At 42.8% G+C, this 26,139-nt stretch overlaps 1 protein-coding gene across 1 annotated transcript in view; it reads left to right on the top strand.

Moving 5' to 3' along the window:
• The window catches only part of LOC126283425 (RNA-binding protein Musashi homolog Rbp6), a 1,171,251-nt gene that overhangs the window by 1,055,515 nt on the left and 89,597 nt on the right, over window positions 1–26,139 (top strand). The window contains exons 6-7 of the mRNA XM_049982271.1: window positions 13,964–14,046; window positions 25,534–25,618. Of these exons, the coding sequence (XP_049838228.1) occupies window positions 13,964–14,046; window positions 25,534–25,618 (168 nt within the window). The remainder of the gene's footprint in view (window positions 1–13,963; window positions 14,047–25,533; window positions 25,619–26,139) is intronic.

The raw sequence follows: 26,139 nt of genomic DNA, 5'->3' as shown, positions 1-26,139 counted from the left end.
AACATCGGGGAGAGGCTACAACCCTGTCTCACTCCTTTCCCAACCACTGCTTCCCTTGCATGTCCCTCGACTCTAATAACTGCCATCTGGTTTCTGTACAAATTGTAAATAGCCTTTCGCTCCCTGTATTTTACCCCTGCCACCTTCAGAATTTGAAAAAGAGTATTCCAGTCAACTTTGTCAAAAGCTTTCTCTAAGTCTACAAATGCTAGAAACGTAGGTTTGTCCTTCCTTAATCTAGCTTCTAAGATAAGTCGTAGGGTCAGTATTGCCTCACGTGTTCCAACATTTCTACGGAATCCAAATTGATCTTCCCCGACGTCGGCTTCTACTAGTTTTTCCATTCGTCTGTAAAGAATTCGCGTTAGTATTTTGCAACTGTGACTTATTAAACTGATTATTCGGTAATTTTCACATCTGTCAACACTATTTGGGATTGGAATGATTATATTCTTCTTGAAGTCTGAGGGTATTTCGCCTGTCTCATACATCTTGCTCACCAGATGGTAGAGTTTTGTCATGACTGGCTCTCCCAAGGCTGTCAGTAGTTCTAATGGAATGTTGTCTACTCCGGCGGCCTTGTTTCGACTCAGGTCTTTCAGTGCTCTGTCAAACTCTTCACGCAGTATCGTATCTCCCATTTCATCTTCATCTACATACTCTTCCATTTCCATAATGTTGTCCTCAAGTACATCGCCCTTGTATAGACATTCTATATACTCCTTCCACTTTTCTGCTTTCCCTTCTTTGCTTAGAACAGGGTTTCCATCTGAGCTCTGGATGTTCATACAAGTGGTTCTCTTATCTCCAAAGGTCTCTTTAATTTTCCTGTAGGCAGTATCTATCTTGCCCCTAGTGAGATAAGCCTCTACATCCTTACATTTGTCCTCTAGCCATGCCTGCTTATCCATTTTGCACATCCCGTCGATACCATTTTTGAGACGTTTTAAAGGAGATGAAATCATCTTCCAAAACCTTCACGTACTGTTCGGTAGTCATGGTGCCATCAAGAAATATGGCACTGATTATTCCGTGACTGGATGTGGCACACCACACAGTGACCTGCTGAGCGTGAAGAGACACCTCGATCGCGTAATGCAGATTCTCAGTTCTCCAAATGCGCCAGTGTTTTGCTTATTGGCGAACTCATCCAAATGAATGTGGACAACAATAGGCAAACTAATTCCCATCTGTCCCGCGGCCAATCGTGCAGTTTGAACGTCGTAACGCAAACTATTTTGAAGTTATGACCATTTTGTCTAATGTAGTTCAATAATTGTCACCCTGTACATTAGTAAAGGCTAACCCAGTCCATGGCACTCCGCTTTTAATTACAGGTTGCCTTCTTTCGAGGGAAACAAGAATTTGACATTCAATATTTCATATAACTACTGACCGAATTTAAAAATTTAAGATCCTGTCATAATCTACTTATTAAGAGGCGTAATATTATGTTACAGCTTTGACGCACTAAGAGTAGTATCCCGGCTAGAAGCTGTGTACATTTCTAGAGAAAACGTTAACTTGCACGACTCAGATACCTCGATTATATTAATTCAGCATCTAAGAATGAGAGCAGTTAGTGATTTACAGCAAACTTTACACATAATTTCAAAACTTCGCGAAACATTTTCGTACTGGCACGTCTTCACAAATGATGAACGAAAAAAAGTTTATCGCATACTACGTTTTTGCTGTTCATGCAGGAAAACTGCCGCATCAAGCTCTTGTCTGTACCGCATTAACCCACTAAGTGCCATGATCCCCATTTGGGGATTCGTCTTTGTAACTGAAATCTTGCAATTCTAATAATGCTGGCAGCGAATGCTACCGTTTCCCATTGTTCTCCAGACCTTTGTCGAGCACATGCATTGAAATTTCGTCAGCTGTTGTTAACCGATTGGGTTGCACACTTTTAGTTTGTGAGGAAGCTACATGTTCTGTAATGGTCTGAGAAGATATTTATCGATCTTTTATTTCAAAGACCTATTTCATCTCTGCATGACACCTGTCCGACCTTCGATCCCCATTTGTCGCCCATGGCAGTTTCCACATAACACTTTATGTTGCTTTTATTTGCTCCTGAGTCGCAATGAAACAATTTCTATGAGCGCAATTGAAGAAATTGTAAATGATCCGAACTTCATGACTTCTTTTGGCGATGATGGTGATATGAATGAGACCATTGACATTGTTGAGATCCCTCCAGATCGTGTAGATGAGATGTGTGACTGAAGATACCGACGAAAATATATTTAAAAACCTGATTCATCTGATGTGGCAGGTTCCTTGCAAATTCATGCCAGTGGAGAAAAGGAAAATGAGGAGCACGCAGGCCAACGAAAGAAGAACGTGAAAGCTGTTATCACTTCTAATTCGACAACAGAAGATGCGACTCTAAATCCTGTCCCGCTACAATAGAAATTGAACAGCGAAAATCCAATTTGGTAGCAGCACTAAAAGGAAATCTGCTGTTGAGCGCTTTGAAGAATTTTTTGAAGAACAAGTACTGAACTTGATTGTCAGTGAGTGTCCGATATGCTACACAGAACAATAACCACAGCATTGAGTTATGCAATGGATGCATAAAAACGTTCGTAGGTATACTAGTCTTCACTGGATACCATGCTCATCCACAGGAAAAGCTATAATGGAATGAAGATGAGGTCTTTGATATAAGGTGTGCGCGAAGTGTATGAGTCGCAACAGATATCTGTAAATAAAGCCCCACCTTCATTTCAATGATGACACACGTCTGAACAGAATCCCACCTGACGAAAGAGATAAACTTTTTAAAATTCGTCTGTTGATGGATTTACTGAATAATAATTTCATGAAATTTCAATTTTTTTCTGACAGCCAGCATTAATGAACAAATGGTACGATATTATGGACACCATTACGTAAAAGAGTTCATTCTCAGGAAACCAGTGAGATTGGGAGTCAAACTGTGGGCTATATGCAGCTCTCAAAGCGGTTTCTGTTACCATATGTCAGTCTATGAAGGAAAGTCGAAGGATGTAGGTGATGTTTCAGTTTTGGAACTTGGCGAATCAGTTGAGTTGAATACGATTTCTTTTCTGCGGACTTCTGACCATCACAAAATAAGTTTTGATTACTTTTTCACGAGTTTCCGTTTGATTAAACAGCTCTCAGAAATGAGAGTAAGGGCAACTGTAACTGCCAATATGAGCCGAATGAATAGCTGTCCAATATAATCTGAGAAAGCACGAAGAAGAAACAAAGATTTGACGAGAGTACGGAGCTAATGGTAGCAATGTGGAAGGATAGCAATTGCGTAAAGCTCTTGTCAAACCATGAGACAGTGAATCCTACAAGCCAAGTAGAGATGGAGCAAGGACGAGAACAAAGAAGTGCAGGTTCCACAGCCAAGCATGATTTCGGAATATAACAATCATATGGAACGTGTGGACAATCTGGACTGGACTGTACAGAAATATAGTGTGAGACTTCGCGGTAAGAAATGGTAGTTCCCATTGTTCACCAATGCATTAGATGTAGCGTTGGTCAACGCGCACGTCTACTGCCTCTTGAATGAAAAGATTCCACTGATTCCTGAGGATGGTGGGAAGGTCATATCTTGTTCCATCATCTGCTGCTTCTCATTCGAAAAGGGCAGGACGTCCATAATACCCAAAATCATCCCTTTTACATGTTCCAATTGAACTCAGGACTTATAGAAACAGACATGAGATTGAGCGCACAACACTGGGGAAACAAAATGTGCAATTTGCAAGAAAAATGTGAGGAAGCAGTGTTCTGTGTGCAATTGACTTGTTGTCTGACACAAAAAATTAAAGAAAATATAAAAAGAGCGTGGCATGTGCCATGACCCCCATTTGACAATCGATTAAAATGAATCATTAGTTCAAGATTATTGAATTTTTTATTTTATATTCCTTTTCCTTACCTCTATGTCAATGAGGCAAAACAGAAATAAATGTAGATCGAAGAAAAGAAACTCGGTACTTAATGGGTATAGTTTATCTCGTTAAATATAACCACTGCTTCAATCTGTCAGTCTGAGGTGAAAAACTGAAGCAGATGTATCCATATAGTCCTTGGAAATGGAGTTATAACTCCGAAACTCGTTGCAGAGCAATTAGAAAATAAAATTTGTAACGAAATATCATTAATGTACATTTGCTAAACTAGAAATTACAGTCATGGACATTCCACGACTTACTGCCAATTAATAATGACTTCACTTTAATATTCTGCTGCAATGAGCAATGAAATGAAATGATCGTATGGCATTGTTGGCCGTGAGGCCCTGTTCAGTGAAGCTCGGCCGCCGGTTGCAAGTCATATTTCAGTCTCGACGCCTCATTGCGCGACTCGCGTATCAGTGATGATGATGAAATGTGAAGAGAACAACACAACACCCAGTCCACGGGCAGAGAAAATCTGCTGGGAATCGAACCCCACTCCACGGTAGGCAAACATGTTACCACTCAGCTACGCAGGCGGACTCTGCTGCAGTTTTCAAGTACAAATCATTGTGGCGTAAGTCGCTTCAGCAAAGATGGTTGTTTATATGGAACGTGCTGCCAATACGCCCACTACGTACAGCTGTCAGTGGGCAATAGGAATTTGGGAGTAATGACTCGTAAGATGGCGTGCAGGATAGGCTGAAACGTCCGCGTACTGGTGGTAGGTGGTCGGATGGAGGTAGTTTGACGTGTAAAGCAGTTAAAGTAGTGGGGATAGGATGGATTTTTGGGATGTTCCCTGATGGATGGAAGCTGTGGGATTGTGTATGGTTGGCAGTAACGTATGGAGGGCTATAACAGTTTTGGTTTTCTTTACAGTTATATGAACCTTTCGTACAACTTTGAACAACTGCTGTCTTCAACTACTAGTAGCAATGCCGCTTTAGGAAACCCCGAAGGGGGGCGGGCTGGCAGCAGCTTAGTGTGCCGCTCTTCAGCCTACAGACTTTGTTTTAAAAAAGGAGCAGATAATATATAATAAAAAAAGCAGGCGACAAAATTGGAGACAAAGGCTAACATGGCGAAAAAATCGTGGAACTTAAAACAGGGAAGAAAGGGATGCTGATGCTAATAAAATACATATGAAGCAGACAGGTAAAATGATAGACAGACAATTAAAAAACTCGACAACAGTCTGGTTTCTGTTCGCAAAAGTCATAAAATTCACACCCAGCGACAACATGGTTTCTGTTCGCTGAGAAAAGACGAAACAACACCGAACGGTCACTGGAACACTGCACTAAAATGTGACATATCACAGCCGAGAGCAGGTGGGGGGGGGGGGGGGGGGGGGAATTGGTCAGATGATGGGAAAATAAAAAAGGGGGGAAGGTGAGAAAAAGCGAAGGGGGAAGGGGGAAAAGGAGCCAATGTAGAATGAGAACCCATAAGAGGGGTGGGGGGTGCTGGGGCCCGTCACAAGGCAACCTGCGTCTACTTTATACATTGTTAGCACGTAATTCCGAGCCTAGCCGCTGATGTCCGGATTGTTCCTTGAGAAAGCGACCGCCGACCCACGTCAGAGTGTGGCGGCTGAGGCGTAACCAGCGAGAGACAGCAGCGCCGGGACACGTCGTGCTGAAACTTTAATCTCCATTTTCATTTAATCTGGCGGAGCGGCGCAGCCAGTCTCAATAATTCACGCGTGTAGCACCAGAGCGCGCCTTTTTTCGTCTGACGTCAGGCCCGGGCAGCAGCTGACACATGGCCGCCCAGGCCGAACTTCTTCCCGGTTTTTCTTACCGCCTTTCCCCCCTCCTCTTGAATCTGTGCCGTCATTTCTTCTCTCCGCGCCTTTCCGGTTATTACAAGAGTAAACTCATCAGTTTAATGCTCTAGCCCTCACGTTTATTACACTCCGACAGTGTTACGTAAAAGTTTTGGGTCTAAAGATTCGTTCCTGCCCACGTCCGAATCGTTAGTGTTTCCTTGACATATGATTCTTTTCGTCTGGCTTCCATGTCACGTCAGAAGTCACGTTATGGTACGCTTTGTGGGGTCCCGTTTTCCGAAGCCTTCTTAACTAACTCATAAAAAAGTGCAAAGTAACTTCATTGGACTTATTGATAGCCACATTCGTTTTTAGGCCAGATGAAGACATCAATAGATATACATCAGGAGAAATAAACAGACAAATGTCGCCTGGAGCACTTTAGGTAAATTGAAACATTTTCTAATTTTATTTTCTGAAAACGGAAAGAAGCCCTTTTTCAATGAACAATCGTTGCTAATACATCTTTATTGCGCCCTCTCTTTCTCTCTTCTTTTCTCAAGATCGCAACATTCATCCACCTTTTCAAGTACAATATTTAGCCGTCCAGCTGCTGCTCATAGTATTGAATATTTCCTTAGTTCCTGCTTTGCTTATGTACTTCCTAGCTGAAAAGAACATACTTTGCTTGGGCTTTTTTTTACGTTTGCTTTCTGTATTCGAAAAAGAGCAAATTAATCATTTGATTTGAGTCGCATCCAACTTATTCAGCGCATACTATGGTGAAATAGGTTTTGTGGCTGTCCAACGCACGAAGACGCCATAGTTGTCCGTACGAGAAGCACGATTGTTTTAAATTCACTCCGCAACAATGGAATGTTTGCCCTTGTGCTTTATTGACAGTCATGCTGTACGCTGATCTTGCTGGAAACTGAAGCCTTTTAGAGCTGAATGTTGCTTTAATTTTAACAGGTCGACTTCGTCGTATCAATACTGAAGTAGCTTTCCCTTTTCTGATTAGTATTTCCGCTTTTATGGTATTGTTCAGTAAGGTAACATGGAGCGAATTTAGGAATTCTGTTGCGAAGTTTGCGATTACGCCATAGTTCAACGTTTTATTCAATGGATTTAAATATTTTTCTGCTTGTCTTCGTTGACTTGTTTGTTTAACTGCGCCATTTATTGTTGCTGAAACTGTTCACTCACAAAACATTCTTTGTTAATGTAGTTGCTCTATATGCGCATACAATTATTCGACGAGCTGTTATTATTACTTTGCGCAACTCATTTTGCCGGAGTGAGGAACAATGCGCCATGTTGCTGTTCCAAATTGTATTCTGCAACATTCGGAAACATTCATTAATGCTAGACAATATTACTAAAATATCTAGAACATAATAGAACAGTGTCGAATTTTTTCACTTGAAAAAACAGCGATGTTAAAAGAGAGAGATGACGCCCTGATGAAAATCACGATGTGACGGTGACTGCTTCAGACGCTCATACATCTTCAACCACTACCGCATAATCACTATAGTGCCCAACGGTAGAACAGACGGTAGGCAAAAAAACTTCTTATTGATCATTGGTGGTTTTTGGAAATATCATCAACTTTGTCCTCAGATACAGTGTATATTGATTGAAATGAATAGCTAACACATGTTCCATTTAATTAAGCGTACGACTCAATTTCGGTTCACTTTCACCGTCCGTATAAAGCTGATTGTGACAAACAGCTCTGTTGCCTAGTAGTTCCTTATTTATCTCATTGAGTCTTCAGTATACGAGGTCTGTTCAAAAAATTCCACAACTTTGTCCAGATAATTTTTCTATACTTACCTTTTGCTTATTGTGCATACTCTCCTCCACAATTGATAACACCGCTCCCAACGTCATTTACATTTCCGGAATCAGTTTTGGTACGCATCTTGCTGGATCGCGCGAAGCTGCGTCTGCGAATTTCCTTTTATCTCGTGTATCGTTGCAAATTTTCGTCCTTTCAGTGGAGTTTTCAACTTTGGAAATAATAAAAGAAAGTCATTAGGGGCTAGGTCTGGAGAGTATGGAGGATACGACATCACAGTAATTTCGTTTTTTGTGCACTAGTAACGCAGCAACAGGGATGAATGTGCAAGTGTGTTACCGTCATGCAGAACCCATGAATTGTCTCTTCACATTTCAGGCCGTTTCCTTCTCACATTTTCATGACATGATCCAACTAAAATGTCACATTCTTCTGCAATCTCTGAGACGTCGAAGGGCATAATGAACCATGTGAACCAATCGCAACACCGAACACGGCTTAAGCACTCACCACCGTAGGCTTCGTGCGTCATTTGGTGTGTCTCTGGAAAGTTGTTCTTGGGTGTCATGCAAAATTTAATGCAGACGTGTTGCTCCTCTAGCCCTGCCACCTCGAAATCCGCGAACTGTGCGGCACACTACTCAATACAGCACTGAACAACAACGAACAGACATGCAACAATGAAACCTTCGGCAGTTACACATTAAACACAGGCACGCGCAGGGATGCCAACCGCATTTCGCTCCGACAAACCGTTGGTGCAAAATTACGAATGTTCCGGAATCTTTTGAAGAGACTCGTAGATCAGTTCATTACCTACAGGGGGGCGCACGAAATGTTTTACCATTTTGTTTTTGAATATAAACTTTATTGTCAATAAAATCTGAAAGAAACGTATACTACAGTGAAGAGCCGTCCATGGAGATATGTTCTATCTCAGCGCATGCTCAATATGTCCACCATTTCGTTCCCTAACTTCCTTCAAACGAACACTGAAGTTAGTGATTACCCTACGGCACATTTCTTCCATTAAATCACGTGGACGTTTCGGGAAAATTTTTTCCTTGAGGTACCCCCAAAGAAAAAAGTCACATGGATTGAGGTCTGGACTATTGGGGGGCCAGTTTTGTCCGTTACTGAAGCGACCTGGAAACTTGAGTGAAATGTCCATGTCGAAATGCTCGTGTAAAAACTCCAATACAGTGTTTGCAGTATGTGACCTTGATCCATCTTGCATGAAGCTGTGGAATTTAATGGACCTCAGAAGACTTATTCTTCAAGCTTATAGTGAAATTACGGAAGACATGTGCCGTAGGGTAATCACTAACTTCAGTGTTCGTTTGAAGGAAGTTAGAAAACGAAATGGTGCACACATTGAGCATGTGCTGAGTTAGAACAAATCTCCATGGACGGCTCTTCATTGTGGTATATGTTTCTTTCAGATTGTATTGACAATCAAGTTTATATTCAAAAACAAAATGGTAACACATTTCGTGCGCCACCCTGTAGAATAAATGATTTGGTGGTTTATTAAGGATACGTAGCCCATGACGGCACGTACGTCTGTGCGCCCACATGGGCGCCACGTGTCGCTGGTTCTGCAGTCGCCGCAGACACTCGGACACAGCTGTCTGGGACCGCATCAGGCGGTCCATCGATCCCTCATTAGGGCCGGGCGGCCCGCGACTGCTGCAGCGTGGCCCCGAATACTCCGCGCCTGATTATGGACAGCGATTCCCTGCAGGATGCTTAAAGGTAATAGGGGCACGCTACCTTGCTGCGGTGAAGCAGTGGAACGGCGCACCAGCTACTTCGCTTCACTAGCAGCGACCGTCTACTTAGTAACGGTCCGTTAGTATAGTACGTCTCACTTTGGAGGGCAGTTCGTGAAGAGGGAGAGGAGAGTAAGAAGAGATGGCGCGGGGAAGGGGGGATAGGAAATGTGGAGAGGAGGGCGTCTGGAAACTATTTTACCCCTGTTTTCCTATTCCCGACTCTTAAGAGCAAGGCCGGAGGTCGTAGAATTTCGTTCTTTTCAGCTAAGTATGATGGCAGGCTGGAAATGGGGCACAAGGATTCCGAATTGGGAATGTGAAATGGTATATAAACGTTCTCGAAATATATTAAATAAATTTAATACGTCTAACGTAGATCATATTGTGAAGCATTAGTCCACTTGGGAGCTGATACACCGATCCCAACGTTACTGCATCCTGGATGTCTGTCTTTCTTAGGGTGGGATTCAGCTTGAATCTCTTCCATTGGCCGGCCGGAGTGGCCGTGCGGTTCTAGGCGCTACAGTCTGGAACCGATCGACCGCTACGCTCGCAGTTTCGAATCCTGCCTCGGGCATGGATGTGTGTGATGTCCTTAGGTTAGTTAGGTTTAATTAGTTCTAAGTTCTAGGCGACTGATGACCTCAGAAGTGAAGTCGCATAGTGCTCAGAGCCATGTGAACCATTTTCTCTTCCATTACATTTAATGTTAGACCATTCTGCCGTTCTTAGGGTGTTTATTGTCCCCTGCGATTCTGCCTGAATCTCTTCCTCTGTGTTAAATATTCGCCCCTTCAAATGGTGAGCACAGCTGGTGGCGAACATCTATCATTTTGTTTTACACAAAACTTTCAACGTAGGGTAGCCCATATGCGGTCGTTAATTGTTGTGGTGGGGTACACAGGCGTTCGAACGCCACGTACTCTCCTGAAATGTGACAAAAATAATTCAACAAGTACTTATTGTTATTTTTGACTTCTCGAGATTTCTTCCATTGAACTATTTTCGCTCAGTTTCAAGATTATAACCATAAACCCAACTTCCGTCACTAGTGACAGTCTTTGGACGAGAAGTTGGGTTGCTTTTCAGTACGTTGCTTCTGATCGTCGAACCAGTCGTGGTCCAAACTTCCCTCCAATCGCACCCATGTCCAGTTCTCGCAGCACAATGGGTACGCGCTTACCACAATTTATTTCCAGAGGGTTGCAGGGGTCTTGAATGGTCTGCCTGTGATGTTGCACAATCTGATCCTACGCTTTCTAAACTTTTTCTGGTATGAGGTCAGCTGAAGGACGACCGGAACGGTCGTCTTCATGAGTTAATGTTCACTCTTTTTCTGAACGTTTACATGAGTCGTAAGTCTGCGTTTGACCTATAGCGCTGTCTCCTAAAGCTAGATTCAAGATTATGTACGTTTCGGCAGCGGTTTTTCCAAGATTAAAACGAAGACTTCTACAGACTCGCATTCTGTTTCAGGCTAGCCATCGCTAAACCGCCTACTCATGGAAACGCGGCTGAGGAAATAATACACTCACCAGCAACTGACGAATTCACTCAGTTTGCAGCTAATCAAGAAGAATATTTGGGGAGACACCTACCTCCATTTCCGTGTAACCACATGCGAGCAAATATCAATTTTTGGGAGGTTTTGGACACCACCTCATAGTTAAGTGAGGATTTCCGATTCCGGCAATCGCCTAGTAACGAAGGGAAACCTCCCGAAAACTTTGATTGTAACTGGAGCAATGTATTTCTGCGACATGGTTGACTATTTACTATCCGAACAGAAGAGGACTTGGGGAGGCACCTCCCTCGTAATTCGTATAATGCTGAGGTAAACACGGTATAAAATTGTATTGCTTATGAAATATGGTCAGCCCGAAGTGTAGCGTTACTGACCGCTAGGCGCACCGAAGGAAACTAAACATTACTGGCTGTCGCCGGCGTACTCTCCCGAGTTCGAGTCTCGGTTCGGCACACAGTTTTAATCTGCCAGGAAGTTTCATATCAGCGCACACTCCGCTGCAGACTGACAATCTCATTCTGGAAACTCCCCCAGTCTGTGGCTAATCCATGCCTCCTCAATATCCTTTCTTCCAGGAGTGCTAGAGTGCTAGTTTTGCAAGGTTCGCAGGAGAGCTTCTGTGAAGTTTGAAAGGTAGGAGACGAGGTACTGGCGGAATTAAAGCTGTAAGGACGGGGCGTGAGTCGTGCTTGTGTAGCTCAGATGGTAAAACACTTGCCCACGAATGGAAAAGGTCCCGAGTTCGAGTACAGAATAACTATTGTCAATGTAAAAACCAAAAATAAAAAGAAAAAAAGAAAAAAAAATAGTTTTTCACCTGCTCCCAATAACTACAGAAAATTCACACTATGGTCATGATCTCTGTTACTCGAATTTTAATCTGCTTGGATGTTGACGGATCTATAAAATTATACGGTTTTCGAAGTGCGATAGTTATTAATGGATGCCTTCATTAAGCATGAAATTTTATTTCTTGCAAACTTTACCTTAGTTTCGCATTACTCAATACCTACCGAGTAGTTTGCTTCCCTAGGTTTCAGGAAATCGAATTAACTCCACACCCGCGATTAGAGTTCTGACGGTTTGCTTTCGTACGCTCTCGTAGCTATCCAGTTGTTCCTACCATCATGCACCGTTGTATTCAGTTGTGGCAGCGAAAAACTCGTACGTTTAACTTCTAGGACATTTCTCCAATCAAACGCACCAGTAATATCTCCTCTATTCAGACACTTTTCTCTTTCTTTTCTCACAGATTCCGCCCGAACTGTCAGGTAATATAAACGACGGCAAAAGAAAGAAAAATCTCGGTCTGAATGTCTTTTCAACCAAAACCTGTTAAAACGGTTCGTTTGCCAGATTTTCCACGCTCCGCTTTCGGTTTCTTCCTTCCTTTCAGCGAACTGCGTTCATTGTTACCCAAACGTTCTGCATTTTACGCACTTCTGCCGTTTGTCTACAGCAGAAGATACTTTTCCCTTTATTGTGGCACGGTTAACATAAAACTACACTTTTCGCAAGTGCTGATGAAGCGGCTTATTCCATTACAGTGCAACAGAAAATTCTGTACGGCATCTGCAGACAATGTTAACTCAGCGGAGCTTATTCACATAAGGTTTTCTTATGTTAAACGAAGGAACAACATTAATTATCAGCGGTGTGTGATCAGCATGTGGGCTTTGTGGTTAACTGCAAATACATGTAAATGAGGTCAGGCCGTTGCTATTTCCGCTGAAACTAGCCACTTCTTTCACGAAGGTTTGGCAGTGGCTATTATCAAACCCTCGTGCATCATGTTTATCACTTTAGCATACAGATTCGATCCACGCTTTAACGAGATACTGTGACTGTTCGCTTAGCGTAATAGGCAATCAATTACCATGTCTCGCACTAAATGGAAATCTCGTATTATATCGCTTTTAATCACGGTACCACATTAATCTCCGATTTATGCGTCACTGCGTGTTTGACAGTTATGGGTCTTATAGCTATGTAGTTGCTTTTTCACTAGCTTTGGGTGCAATAAGCAATTCGTAATAATTTTTTCGAATGGAACGTAGTAATGAAGTGAAGTGATATATCATTCTCTTTGAACGGTTGAATCTATTGATGTGAAACAAAGCGCTACGGTACATAGCGTAGGCTTGGATGAAAGTGTAATTAATGCGCTACCGAGATGGGTTGTAGTTAAATTTCTTTCGTATGTTGTCACTGAACTTCCCTGGGCGAAACAATGTACAAATTAATTGTTTCAGTTGTTGCGCTCTTGTATACGGGAAAAAGGCCTTATTAGTGTAATAAATTCCCAACTGTCTGACGTCCCTGAATAGAGCAGCAGTTAACATAATAATACATTAAATATTGTAAAAGGACGTATTTATATAAGAACAAAAGCAGCTATTTATTATGTTTAGTGCCTAGTTTCGAGCATAAGCCAGTTCTGCCATCACACTTCTGAAGAACGAAGTTCATGGCTATCCGCCATCACATTATTCTATCAACTTGGCATGTTGATATGATACGTTAATCGTTAGCAAGTTGTAGCAGAATTTTGCTGTTCGTAATGTTGGATTATTTTATGTTGCATTTGCCAGTTTGCTTTTCGCATATGCAGAAGAAGGCTACGTGAGATACAATAAAATCCAAATCGAACATATCCATTAGATGATGTAATATGAAGATGTTTTGTCTATCTGATAGCAGAAGAAGAGCTGATCTCACAAAATAAATATAGTTTCATACAGAGATTATGTGGCTTGTGAAAATTGTTATGACCAAAACTTTGGCGCTAGCATATTAATTAACAACTTTGGTTCACATATGAAAATGTACTTCGTTCATGTTACTGTTTTACCACTGCTTCGAAATGCTTAGAGACGGAATAAACATCCCACATTCTGTTATTCACAAAAAATACGGAATTAACGCAAACAGATAAGTTGTGGTAAAATGTCGAGATGTGCCATGGAATAAATAGAGCAACTCGTTTGCAACAATTGAATGATATGCTTTTGTTATCCTTTGAGCAATTGGCTGTTTTCGGCGAGTTACACCATTAAAACGATTTTGCTGAATTCTAGCAGCGCTTAGAAATCATAGTGCTTCGGAATTTACTGACGTTTGTTTCTTTTGTTTCAGGGTTCGGTTTCGTCACGTTCCAGAATGAAGACGTCGTAGACAAAGTATGCGAGATTCACTTTCACGAAATCAACAACAAAATGGTAAGTTCATTCTCGCAAATATCTAATTTTGCTGGAAGAAATTGCTTATATTAGTTCATCAAGACATAGTAATGTCAAGTATAAAAGTAACTGGTACTGCATTTCGATCAGTTAGAATACAACGTAAAGCTTAGTTGAGAAAAATCGTGTCCTGTGACGCGTTCTGTAAACGCAATTAACTCGTTTCCATGTTTTTTGAAAGCTTTTCTGTCACCTGTGTTATCGTATTAAATATGTAACGTTTTAGTATCTTTTGTAGTTCCTGCCAAAATTTCAGCCGATACTTTGTACTAACTTTTTCAAAACCTTTCAATTATGACCTGAACATAATTCCTCGTTGATAATTTCTGGCGTAATCGGAACAGTAGCAGTAAAGCCACTTATAATAACAAAATATAAAACATTTTCTATATTATGAGCGTTACGAAGTGGAACCATGTCCAAAGATATTATTATGCGGACACTGTATAATGACAGATGGAGAGTGTTTTGAACTGTGGTTGCGTAAGATTCTCTATATCTCAAAAAATAAAAATCGCTTTTTTAAATCTTCTTTATTCTGCGGGAAACTAAATTGTTAAACACACTTCGTCACAGTAGTACTGTTTGCTATTGTGATTATGTTGTACACTACGGTTTGTAAATATGCGCCGGCCGGAGTGGCCGAGCGGTTCTAGGCGGTACAGTCTGGAGCTGCGCGACCGCTACGGTCGCAGGTTCGAATCCTGCCTCGGGCATGGATGTGTGTGATGTCCTTAGGTTAGTTAGGTTTCAGTAGTTCTACGCTCTAGGGGACTGATGATCTCAGAAGTTAAGTCCCATAGTGCTCAGAGTCATGTGAACCATTTTTTTGTAAATATGCATAAAACGGAGACAATGGCTGGGATTGTCGTTTAGAGTCTTGCATGCAATGATCATTGCTCGAAATATGTGTACGTTCAACGAGTTGACAAGCAGTACATTCTCACACTATCGAATTTATCTAAGCTTTGTGTCGCAAATGTGCGTTTAATGAATACCAGACATAATCTTACAGTATTAAACTCTATTATACAGCCTCATATTTTCGAAAGATAAAATGCCTGTCAGCAGTGTTATAAATGTAACTGGACTTTTCTGTCACATGTCTATGAAAACTGTTCCTTTCTTAATTTATTTCAATTTGCTACTTTAGCAGCATCAATTACGCGACATTTCTTTTACTAATAAAAATGTTTCGGTCTTCGAGGAAATAGAAGCAAACGATGTTGTACCGAAACCATGAGATAACAATCCGAGTTTAATTGTTGAAGACCTGCGCAGCACGCAACCTCACTTCAGAACACAGAGATATCTCTATTCAGTGAGTTTAATCATGTAGCGACCACATAACCCTTCGAATCATTAATGGTACTTTTTCCATCACGGGAGGCAACCTCACTCGCTAGAATTGCCGTTAGTTCTGGTCTGTTAGACGACGTGGAAGGAAGACGTCCCAAAATAAGGTCGCCAATCAGCCCTGCCCACACATTGCGGCTGCACCGATGCTATCGATTCGCTGTCGCCATACCATGATGAAGGTTCTGCATACTATCCCACAGATGACTGATATGAAAGGTGTAGATACCACTCCGCGTAAAACTGGCCTCATCTGCGAACCGGATGGATGACAAATCCGGGAGCCGTGGTTGCCTAGGGAAAAACTAGTGACAAAACTGCTCCCGATGTGGAAAGTCTGTAGCTAGTAAGCCCTGCAAACGCTATAAGTGATGAGGGTAGCAACAATTGTGGAGAACGTTCCACAAGGTCGGCCGGCTCACTTTACTGGCGCGCCGACAGCCTGGTACTGACATGGCGGTCGCATTCCACAGTGTTAATCACATTTTCTTCCAAGTTAGATGTCCGAACATTTCTGGAACGTCTTACATGATTTCCAGCTTCTTGAAATGACCCTGTCTCAGATAAATGACGAAACACTGTTGCAAACATAGAGTGATGTGGTTGTTGTCGGCGGGAATAGGTCTCATGATACAGCCTTGCTGCACGCCGCCTATTGCCATTTGCCTATCCATAAGTAAACGTCTTGTCGGCAAGGTCTCGATTCGAATACGAAACTATTGTGTACAACGCTGTATCACTTCCACTACAATGAGAGTCAACAAGAGAAGTGAATCGGTCACAACGTTACCAATGACTATGGCAGGAGAGGGCATGACGTATGAGGAACAATACCACCCTGCATGGTTCAGCGCTTAATAGGCGTCAGTCTCTGTAATAGAGTATTATAGAATAAATGGTCTCTAGCATGGAAACCTAGCATTCCGGACATAAGTTTCGTCTCGTCGATTAATCTCTAGAGTTTGTATACGGTGGAAAAAAGTCACACTGTAGAGTACTGTTATGACCACAGCTGACACTTGCAGTGTATTCAGGATACTGCGGAGGTGTCTTTTGTTGTCAAATACAGCAAACTTTGTGGAATCGTGCTTCATATAATACGTATTAAATGATTAAACTCTCACTCCTTTCTGGAATGATGTCCATCATCCAGTATGAGGCGTACTACTTGTTGCATGAAGCAATCGGTCTCCGAAAGTCATATTGAGAAATTTCGTGTCATACCTAAAACACATGTTGTGTCATTTCGTGGGGATTCCTGGCTGGTGATTGGTATGAATGTACAACTCATCCCATCACATGACAGGCATGCTCTATGGGTGAAAAATCAGTGATCCGATCAGGTCAGTCAAGGATCTTTGCATTCTTCAAGGAGCTCATGATATGAGCTACAGTGTGGAATTTTATATTAGCTTGCTGGACTACGTCACTCTGGTTATGAAGGCGTAGAAAACAGGGTTTTCCGTTCTTGTGAGTATTCAACTTACGTTCAACGATAACCAGATCGTCCTTTGCCTTATAGGACAACTTCATTCACTGATCGCAGAATTTTGCGAGGTTTGGGTCTGGAGAATCCCTGCTACGTTGACCTTTGACCAGGTCACTTCCACACACGTTGCTTGACACGACCGTCACCAACAGAAACGAAACTCGTTGTTGAACACCACAGAACGTCCAAGTTGACTCTCGTCCCTGCACCATGCAAGCCTCTGTTGTTGTTTGTGGTATTGTGCCAGCGGTAAACAACACACGGCAACTCGAAATTTCAACACAGGTTGCAGTAACTGGTTGTCGACGGTTCGTGGTGACATTTTACTGGTAAATACTACCGAGATTTCAACTGTTGTCATCAGTCTCTTTCTCAGGGACAGTCGAGCAGTCCCGCGAACTTATTTCGGTGTAGTCCTTCTAGAAGGACCCTTTCGTACTCTTCTGGCCACACCGTTGACCCCATTCCGCCTCGTCACTACTCGTACAACAGTCGTAGTACAACATCGACTGTGTGTGCAATATATCGATATGATACGCTCCTATCATCATGCCAATGGTTGTACACTTCTCAAAATTCGAAATATGGTAATGAGGCGTACGTGCAAGTGCTCTACGGGTGCTGTGATGCGATCTCCACCTGGAAAGTTCTATTAAACCCCAACAGACACCATTTTTCGTTTCTATGAATGACTATTTTCTTTATTTAAAATACTGATAATAAGTTCACATAAGAACGGAATTTTAGCCAGTACAATCCACAGAAATGTATTTTCTGTGACCTGTATAAGACATTTGATGTACTTGATATGTATTTGATATACTGAGGTTTTATGGGATTGATGGTACAGCCAGTCAATGGATCATGTCATATCTAACCAAAAGAATGTGGGACGTTATACTTAGTAATCCAACCAATGCAGTCCAGCGACATTATTTTGACTGGGGAGAAATGACTTACGGGGTTCACCAAGGCTCAGTCTTAGGTCCACTATTGTCCCTCATATATGTAAACTATCTACCGTCTGATATATAACAAGCAGAATTAGTTATTTTGTGGATGACACTAGTATTGTAGTCGGTCCAAGCATACACATAGAAACAGAAGAAACTGTAAACAATTTTGTTGAAAGTATCGTTGACTGATTTTCTGGCATGGTCTCACCCACAATTTTAAAAAGCCACGACATATCTAGAGGTACTACACTAATGATACGTGAATTGTTGTGGAAATAATAAATAGTGTGGAAATCTCGAAATTCTGGAGTGTCGATACTGATGGGAAAAGCACGTTCTGGAACTCCAAAACGACTTAGATCAACCACATTTGCGCTTAGAATCATTGCAAATATTTGCGAGAGACAAATCGGTAAGCTGACATATTTTGCATATTTCCATTCATTAATCTCATGTGGAATAGTCTTCTTGGGGTAAGTCTTCTTTAAGAAAGAATGTTTTCATTGCTCAGAAACGTACTGTAAGAGTGATATGAAGTGCTCATCCACGACCGGCTTGCAGACATCTGTGTAAGGAGTTAGTTAGTTTGACTACTGCTTCATATTATATTTGTTCCCTTATGAAGTTTGTTGCAAATAATCCACTACATTTCAAAAGGAACAATGGATTTATGTAGTTACGAAACCAGAAATAGACAGTTACACTCATTATGTCACATTAAGGTGGTTGTGAGCACACAGAGGGTTCACAATGCTGTAACAAAGCTTTCTGATCTCTTTCCCAGTAATGTAAAACGTTTGACGAACGGCAAAGAATCTACATCTACATCTACATCCATACTCCGCAAGCCACCTGACGGTGTGTGGCGGACGGTACCCTGAGTACCTCTATCGGTTCTCCCTTCTATTCCAGTCTCGTATTGTTCGTGGAAAGAAGAATTGTCGGTATGCTTCTGTGTGGGCTCTAATCTCTCTGATTTTATCCTCATGGTCTCTTTGCGAGATATACGTAGGAGGGAGCAATATACTCCTTGACTCTTCGGTGAAGGTATGTTCTCGAAACTTTAACAAAAGCCCGTACCGAGCTACTGAGCGTCTCTCCTGCAGAGTCTTCCACTGGAGTTTATCTATCATCTCCGTCACGCTTTCGCGATTACTAAATGATCCTGTAACGAAGCGCGCTGCTCTCCGTTGGATCTTCTCTATCTCTTCTATGAACCCTATCTGGTACGGATCCCACACTGTTGAGCAGTATTCAAGCAGTGGGCGAACAAGCGTACTGTAATCTACTTCCTTTGTTTTCGGATTGCATTTCCTTAGGATAATTCCAATGAATCTCAGTCTGGCATCTGCTTTACCAACGATCAACTTTATATGATCATTCCATCTTAAATCACTCCCAATGCGTACTCCCAGATAATTTATGGAATTAACTGCTTCCAGTTGCTGACCTGCTATTTTGTAGCTAAATGATAAGGGATCTATCTTTCTATGTATTTGCAGCACATTACACTTGTCTACATTGAGATTCAATTGCCACTCTCTGCACCATGCGTCAATTCGCTGCATTTTAGTACAATTTTTCATTGTTGCAACCTCTCGATACACCACAGCATCATCTGCAAAAAGCCTCAGTGAACTTCCGATGTCATCCACCAGGTCATTTATGCATATTGTGAATAGCAACGGTCCTATGTCACTCCCCTGCGGCACACCTGAAATCACTCTTACTTCGGAAGACTTCTCTCCATTGAGAATGACATGCTGCGTTCTGTTATCTAGGAACTCCTCAATCCAATCACACAATTGGTGTGATAGTCCGTATGCTCTTACTTTGTTCATTAAACGAGTGTGGGAAACTGTGTCAAACGCCTTGCGGAAGTCAAGAAACACGGCATCTACCTGTGAACCAGTGTCTATGGCCCTCTGAGTCTTTTTCGAAACCCATGCTGATTCCTACAGACTAGATTTCTAGTCTCCAGAAAAGTCATTATACTCGAACATAATACGTGTTCCAAAATTCTACAACTGATCGACGTTAGAGATATAGGTCTATAGTTCTGCACATCTGTTCGACGTCCCTTCTTGAAAACGGGGATGACCTGTGCCCTTTTCCAATCCTTTGGAACGCTTCGCTCTTCTAGAGACCTACGGTACACCGCTGCAAGAAGGGGAGCAAGTTCCTTCGCGTACTCTGTGTAAAATCGAACTGGTATCCCATCAGGACCAGCGGCCTTTCCTCTTTTGAGCGATTTTAATTGTTTCTCTATCCCTCTGTCGTCTATTTCGATATCTACCATTTGGTCAACTGTGCGACAATCTAGAGAAGGAAGCACAGTGCAGTCTTCCTCTGTGAAACAGCTTTGGAAGAAGACATTTAGTATTTCGGCCTTTAGTCTGTCATCCTCTGTTTCAGTACCATTTTGGTCACAGAGTGTCTGGACATTTTGTTTTGATCCACCTACCGCTTTGACATAAGACCAAAATTTCTTAGGATTTTCTGCCAAGTCAGTACATAGAACTTTACTTTCGAATTCATTGAACGCCTCTCGCATAGCCCTCCTCATACTACATTTCGCTTCGCGTAATTTTTGTTTGTCTGCAAGGCTTTGGCTATGTTTATGTTTGCTGTGAAGTTCCCTTTGCTTCCGCAGCAGTTTTCTAACTGGGTTGTTGTACCACGGTGGCTCTTTTCCATCTTTTACGATCTTGCTTGGCACATACTCAACTAACGCATATTGTACTATGGTTTTGAACTTTGTACACTGATCCTCAACACTATCTGTACTTGAGGCAAAACTTTTGTGTTGAGCCATCAAGTACCCTGAAATCTAATTTTTGTCAGTTTTGCTAAACAGAAAAATGTTCCTACCTTTTTTAATATTTCTATTTACGGCTGAAATCATCGATGCAGTAACCGCTTTATGATCGCTGATGCCCTGTTCTGCATTAACTGATTCAAATAGTTCGGGTCTCTGTGGTATACATTCCAATCTGAGTTTATTTGAAACTGAAGAAGTTTCTCATTAACAATCCCTTCTGATCCATAGCAGAATTTCTGTCACTGCAATGTCTAAATTTTGGAACTGACTAGAAAGAAAGAAGTAGCGGTTTGCTAGCATTCGATCAAGTCATTCACGATGTAGGCTTTCCATTCCCGTCAGTGAAGAAATGCTCATCTGGGTACGAAAGATATTCTGCTTCTGAGATAATCCATCTGCCAGTTTCACCGTGGCGATGCCCTCCCTACTTACAAACTTCTAAATTCTTTCGTTTTCTATATTTTAAGGAAGTCAACGGAAACATCAGAAAGCCGAAATGGCCTTGACGTTTGCCACGGCGATTAACAAGACATTCGCTGCGACTCGGAAATCCGAGACGTCTGCACGAAAAACAGACACCGGTCGGGCTGAGATATTAGTCCGCGGCAAACACTGGCTGCCGCTTCATCTTCGGAGCTCCTCTGCTCAAAGGAGTCTAGCGTGCAGATCACTACTGCCGCAGAGACGAGTGCCGTCAGATATTGCGTCGGTTTAACAGAAGGACGCTATGGCTGGTATTCATTTCTAGTTCGTCTCCACATAATCTTACTTTATCGCGCGACTTTCAAACTGTAATTTATCAAAACATTGTTCTGTATGCTTAAATTAAGAAGCAAAATCTGTAGGTTTTTCATTTCATTCCTAATACTCGGCTGAAGCAGCTTTCCACGAGGGCCTTGTTATGATGAGCAAGTTTTTTTTATCGCTGCATGGCTACTGCAAGCTACATCCATTTGAACCTGCTTTCTATAGTCATTCCTTGGCATTCCTTGGCCTCTCCCCCCCCCCCCCCTCTCCCCTCCGTACTCACCCACACGCATTCTCTCCTTCCCTCCCTCCCTCCCTCCCTCCCTCCCTCTCTCTCTCTCTCTCTCTCTCTCGCTCTCTCTCTCTCTCTCTCTCTCTCTCTCTCTCTCTCACACACACACACACACACACACACACACACACACGCATATCACTCCACTACCCTACAGTTGATTCCTTGATGCTTAACATGTGGCCTATCAACAGATCACTTCTTTTAGTCAAGTTGTGCCATAAATTTCTTTTTTCCCCAATTACGTTCAGCACCTCTTCATTAGTTATCTAATCTGCCCATCTAAACTTTATTATTCTTCTGTATTTCCACTTCTCTCTCAAATAAAGTCGCCCACATTTTACCTCTGTACAGAACTACACTTCAGACAAATACTTCCGAAAAAGACTTCCTAACACTAACTATAATCATTGTTAGCAAATATCCCGTTTTCATAAACGCCAGTCTTACTATTGGCATTCTACATTCTATATCCTCTCCACTTCGATAACCGTCAGTTATTTGTCTGCTCAAATAGCAAAACTCATCTACTGCTTTTCGTGCCTGATTCCCCACTACTCCATGCTCTCAGGAGTATAGGAATGCAACAGCTATCGTTTCCTGTTGCTTCCAGTCTTTGGAAGTTCGAACACACCATGGCCGTGTTGGTGAATGTTACATGGTCAGATCAGTCAATCACCCAAGTTGTTCCCCCTGCAAACACTAAACAGGCTGTTGCCCTTTTGAGGAACTATATTTTAGTCTGGCTTCTCCGCATTCGCCCCAGCGATGAGGCTGTATCCATCATACAGTTACCTGCATTGTTGACGCTTGTTAAGATACACACAAATAAGAAGGACATGGATTTAACAGGAAAAGAGACAAGGAAACGAAGTTCTTTTCACGTTAAATTCGTTTAGAAGATTCTTCAAAGTTTCATGCGTTCTGTTCGATTCAACGCGTTTTAATGCCACAGTGACTGTGATTATTCATGCAGACCCTAATGTGAGGATGCCAGACATGTCTCAACCGACAACGACGGTTTTGCTTGCTATTAAATCATATGTGGGAAAACTTACAAAATTGCGAAAACCATATAAATATTACAAAACACTCTACACAATTCGCGTTTTAACTTAACACATTTGTAGTTCCTGATGGCATTTTTAATAGATTAAAAGCATATTGAGAGTTCAAAAACACCTCTGTGCTACACATATTTCGACGTCAGATCGTAGAATACCCGACTTGGAGTAGGAGAGGCACCACAGGACATTTTAATTTCCACTGTGTATACTTTTACAAATAAATTCATAAAACTTTGTCAGCATGGCTAGGAAGGATTCAGGATTCACACTCATAGCAGTGGAAGTTCAAAAACGAAACAAAATAATTTTTGTTTACATGTGAATTTCCATCATTTTTTCCGCCTACTATTGGCTGCATTTGTTACTATAGGTACGTTTTTCTTCACAAGTAAAAGAGAGTCTTTGATGAATTTTCCACAGCATACAAACCATACTTACAGGTGTATGAAACTCTAGAATTTTCCAAATCTATGAAAAACTGTGGTAAAAATGGTGATAATTAAGGACAAAATTTGATTTTTTCTGAACATAAAGTTTAAATCGTAACAGCTCATTCATTTTTTCATAAATTAAATAGATTCTAGAGTATTATACACCTGTAAGTATGGTTTGTATGCTGTGCAAAATTCATCGAACAGCCTTTCTTACTTGTGAAGAAATGTGTACCTATAGCAAAAAATGCAGCCAATAGTAAGTGAAAAAATGATCAAATTTCACATGTAAAAAAATTTACTTTGTTTTGTTTTTGAACTTCCGCTGCTATTAGTGTGAATCCTGGATCCTTCCTAGTCTTACTGACAAAGTTTTATGAATTTCTTTGTAAAAGTATAGGCACTGGAATTTAAAAAGTCCTGTGGTCCCTCTCCCGCTCCAAGTCGGCTCGTTTGACGGAACTCGGAACTCATCAAATACAGTGGAATGTCAGGTCTTAAATGGCTACACAGGATAATTAAAATGGCGTGGGAGTCGGGACAGGTTCCATCAGACTGGACGAAAGCAGTAATCACACCAGTCTTTAAACATGGAAACAGAAAAGATTGTAACAACTACAGAGGTATCTCTTTAATCAGCGTTGTGGGTAAAATCTTCTCAGGTATTATTGAAAGGAAAGCGCGAGTATTATTTGAGGACAAACTGGATGAAAATCAGTGTGGGTTTAGGCCTCTTAGAGGTTGTCAGGACCATATATTTAGCTTACGGCAAATAATGGAGAAGTGTTACGAGTGGAACAGGGAATTGTATCTACGCTTCATAGATCTAGAAAAAGCATATGACAGGGTTCCTAGGAGGAAGTTATTGTCTGTTCTACGAGATTATGGAATAGTAGGCAAACTTTTACAAGCAATTAAAGGTCTGTACATAGATAGTCAGGCAGCAGTTGGAGTTGACGGTAAATTGAGTTCATGGTTCAGAGTAGTTTCAGGGGTAAGACAAGGCTGCAACCTGTCTCCAATGTTGTTCATATTAATTATGGATCATATGTTGAAAAAAATAGACTGGCTGGGTGAGATTAAGATATGTGAACTCAAAATAAGCAGTCTCGCTTATGCGGATGACTTAGATGTGATGGCAGATTCGATTGAAAGTTTTCAGAGCTAGACCAGAAATGTAAGGACTATGATAGGAAGATTAGCATCTCCAAAACGAAAGTAATGTCAGTGGGAAACAGATATAAACGGATCGAGTTCCAAATAGGAGGAACAAAGTTAGAACAGGTGGACAGTTTCAAGTACTTAGGATGCATATTCTCACAGGATGGCAACATAGTGAAAGAACTGGAAGCGAGGTGTAGCAAAGCTAATGCAGTGAGTGCTCAGCTACGATCTACTCTCTTCTGCAAGAAGGAAGTCAGTACCAAGATGTGCGGTAGCGTTCTCGCTTCCCACGCCCGGGTTCCCGGGTTCGATTCCCGGCGGGGTCAGGGATTTTCTCTGCCTCGCGATGGCTGGGTGTTGTGTGATATCCTTAGGTTAGTTAGGTTTAAGTAGTTCTAAGTTCTAGGGGACTGATGACCTAAGATGTTAAGTCCCATAGTGCTCAGAGCCATTTGGAACCAGTACCAAAACTAAGTTATCTGTTCACCGTTCAATCTTTCGACCAACTTTGTTGTATGGGAGCGAAACCTAGGTGGATTCAGTTTACCTTATCAACAAGGTTGAGGTTACGGATATGAAAGTAGCTAGGGTGATTGCAGGTACTAGCATATGGGAGCAATGGCAGGATGGTGTCCACAATGAGGAAATCAAAGAAAAACTGGGAATTAAGTCTATAGATGTTGCAGTCAGGGCGAACAGGCTTAGATGGTGGGGTCATGTTACACGCATGGGAGAAGAAAGGTTACGCAAGAGACTCATGGGTTCAGCAGTAGAGGGTAGGAGGAGTCGGGGTAGACCAAGGAGAAGTTACCTGGATTCGGTTAAGAATGATTTTGAAGTAAGAGACTTAACTTCAGAAGAGGCACCAATGTTAGCACGGAATAGGGGATCATGGAGGAATTTTATAAGGGGGCTATGCTCCAGACTGAACGCTGAAAGGGCATAGTCAGTCTTAAATGATGATGATGATGATGATGATGAATATATGCGCTGGAAATTAAAATATCGTGTGCTCCCTTTCCTGCTCCAAGTCGGCCCGTTTGACGTCCTGCACCTTTTAAGACTCTTCTCTCGCCGTACAATGTAGGAACTGAGATTTGGAGATCGTTCGCATCACCGCTGACCACTCGACGACTGTTTCAGGTGGAGTGCAAGAAGGCGCAGCCGAAGGAGGTGATGCTGCCGGCGAACCTCGCGAAGACGCGCGCCGCTGGCCGGGGCGCTTACGGTGAGTTGGTGATGCTGAACCACCCAGCGGTGGCGGCGGCGGCGGCGGGCGTGTCGGCGGCGGCGGCGGCGGCGGCGGCGGCCGCGGCGTCCGCCTCCTCGTACCGCTACCAGCCGTACCCGCTGCCCCCGCAGCCGCAGCCGCCGCCGCAGGGCGCGGGCGCGGGGGCGGGCGCCGGCGCGGGGGGCGGGTCCCCCGCCTCCGCAGCCGCGGCCGCCGCCGCCGCGGCCGCCGCCGCCGCCGCCGCCGCCGGGCCCGTGGTGGCGCTGCCCCACGGCGCGGCCGCCGCCGTCCCGCTGCCCCCGTACGCGGCCTCGGCGCCGCTGTACGACGTCGCGGGGGCGGTGCAGGCGATGCAGGCGGCGTCGTGCCGGCGCGCGCTGGCCGCCGCCGCGCTCAGACACGCGCCGCACCCCGCGCCGCTGTCCTACTCCATGAGCGACCTGCTCGCCGTGCAGGGCTTCGACGTGGCGGCGCTGTACCACGCGCAGTCGGCCACCGCCGTCGGTCTCTGACCGCTG

The sequence above is a fragment of the Schistocerca gregaria genome, chromosome 1 (genome assembly GCF_023897955.1).
Source record: "Schistocerca gregaria isolate iqSchGreg1 chromosome 1, iqSchGreg1.2, whole genome shotgun sequence".
In the NCBI taxonomy this organism is placed as follows: Eukaryota; Metazoa; Arthropoda; class Insecta; order Orthoptera; family Acrididae; genus Schistocerca; species Schistocerca gregaria.
The sequence above is the reverse complement of the archived record's forward strand: the minus strand, read 5'-3'. Positions and strand labels throughout refer to the sequence as shown.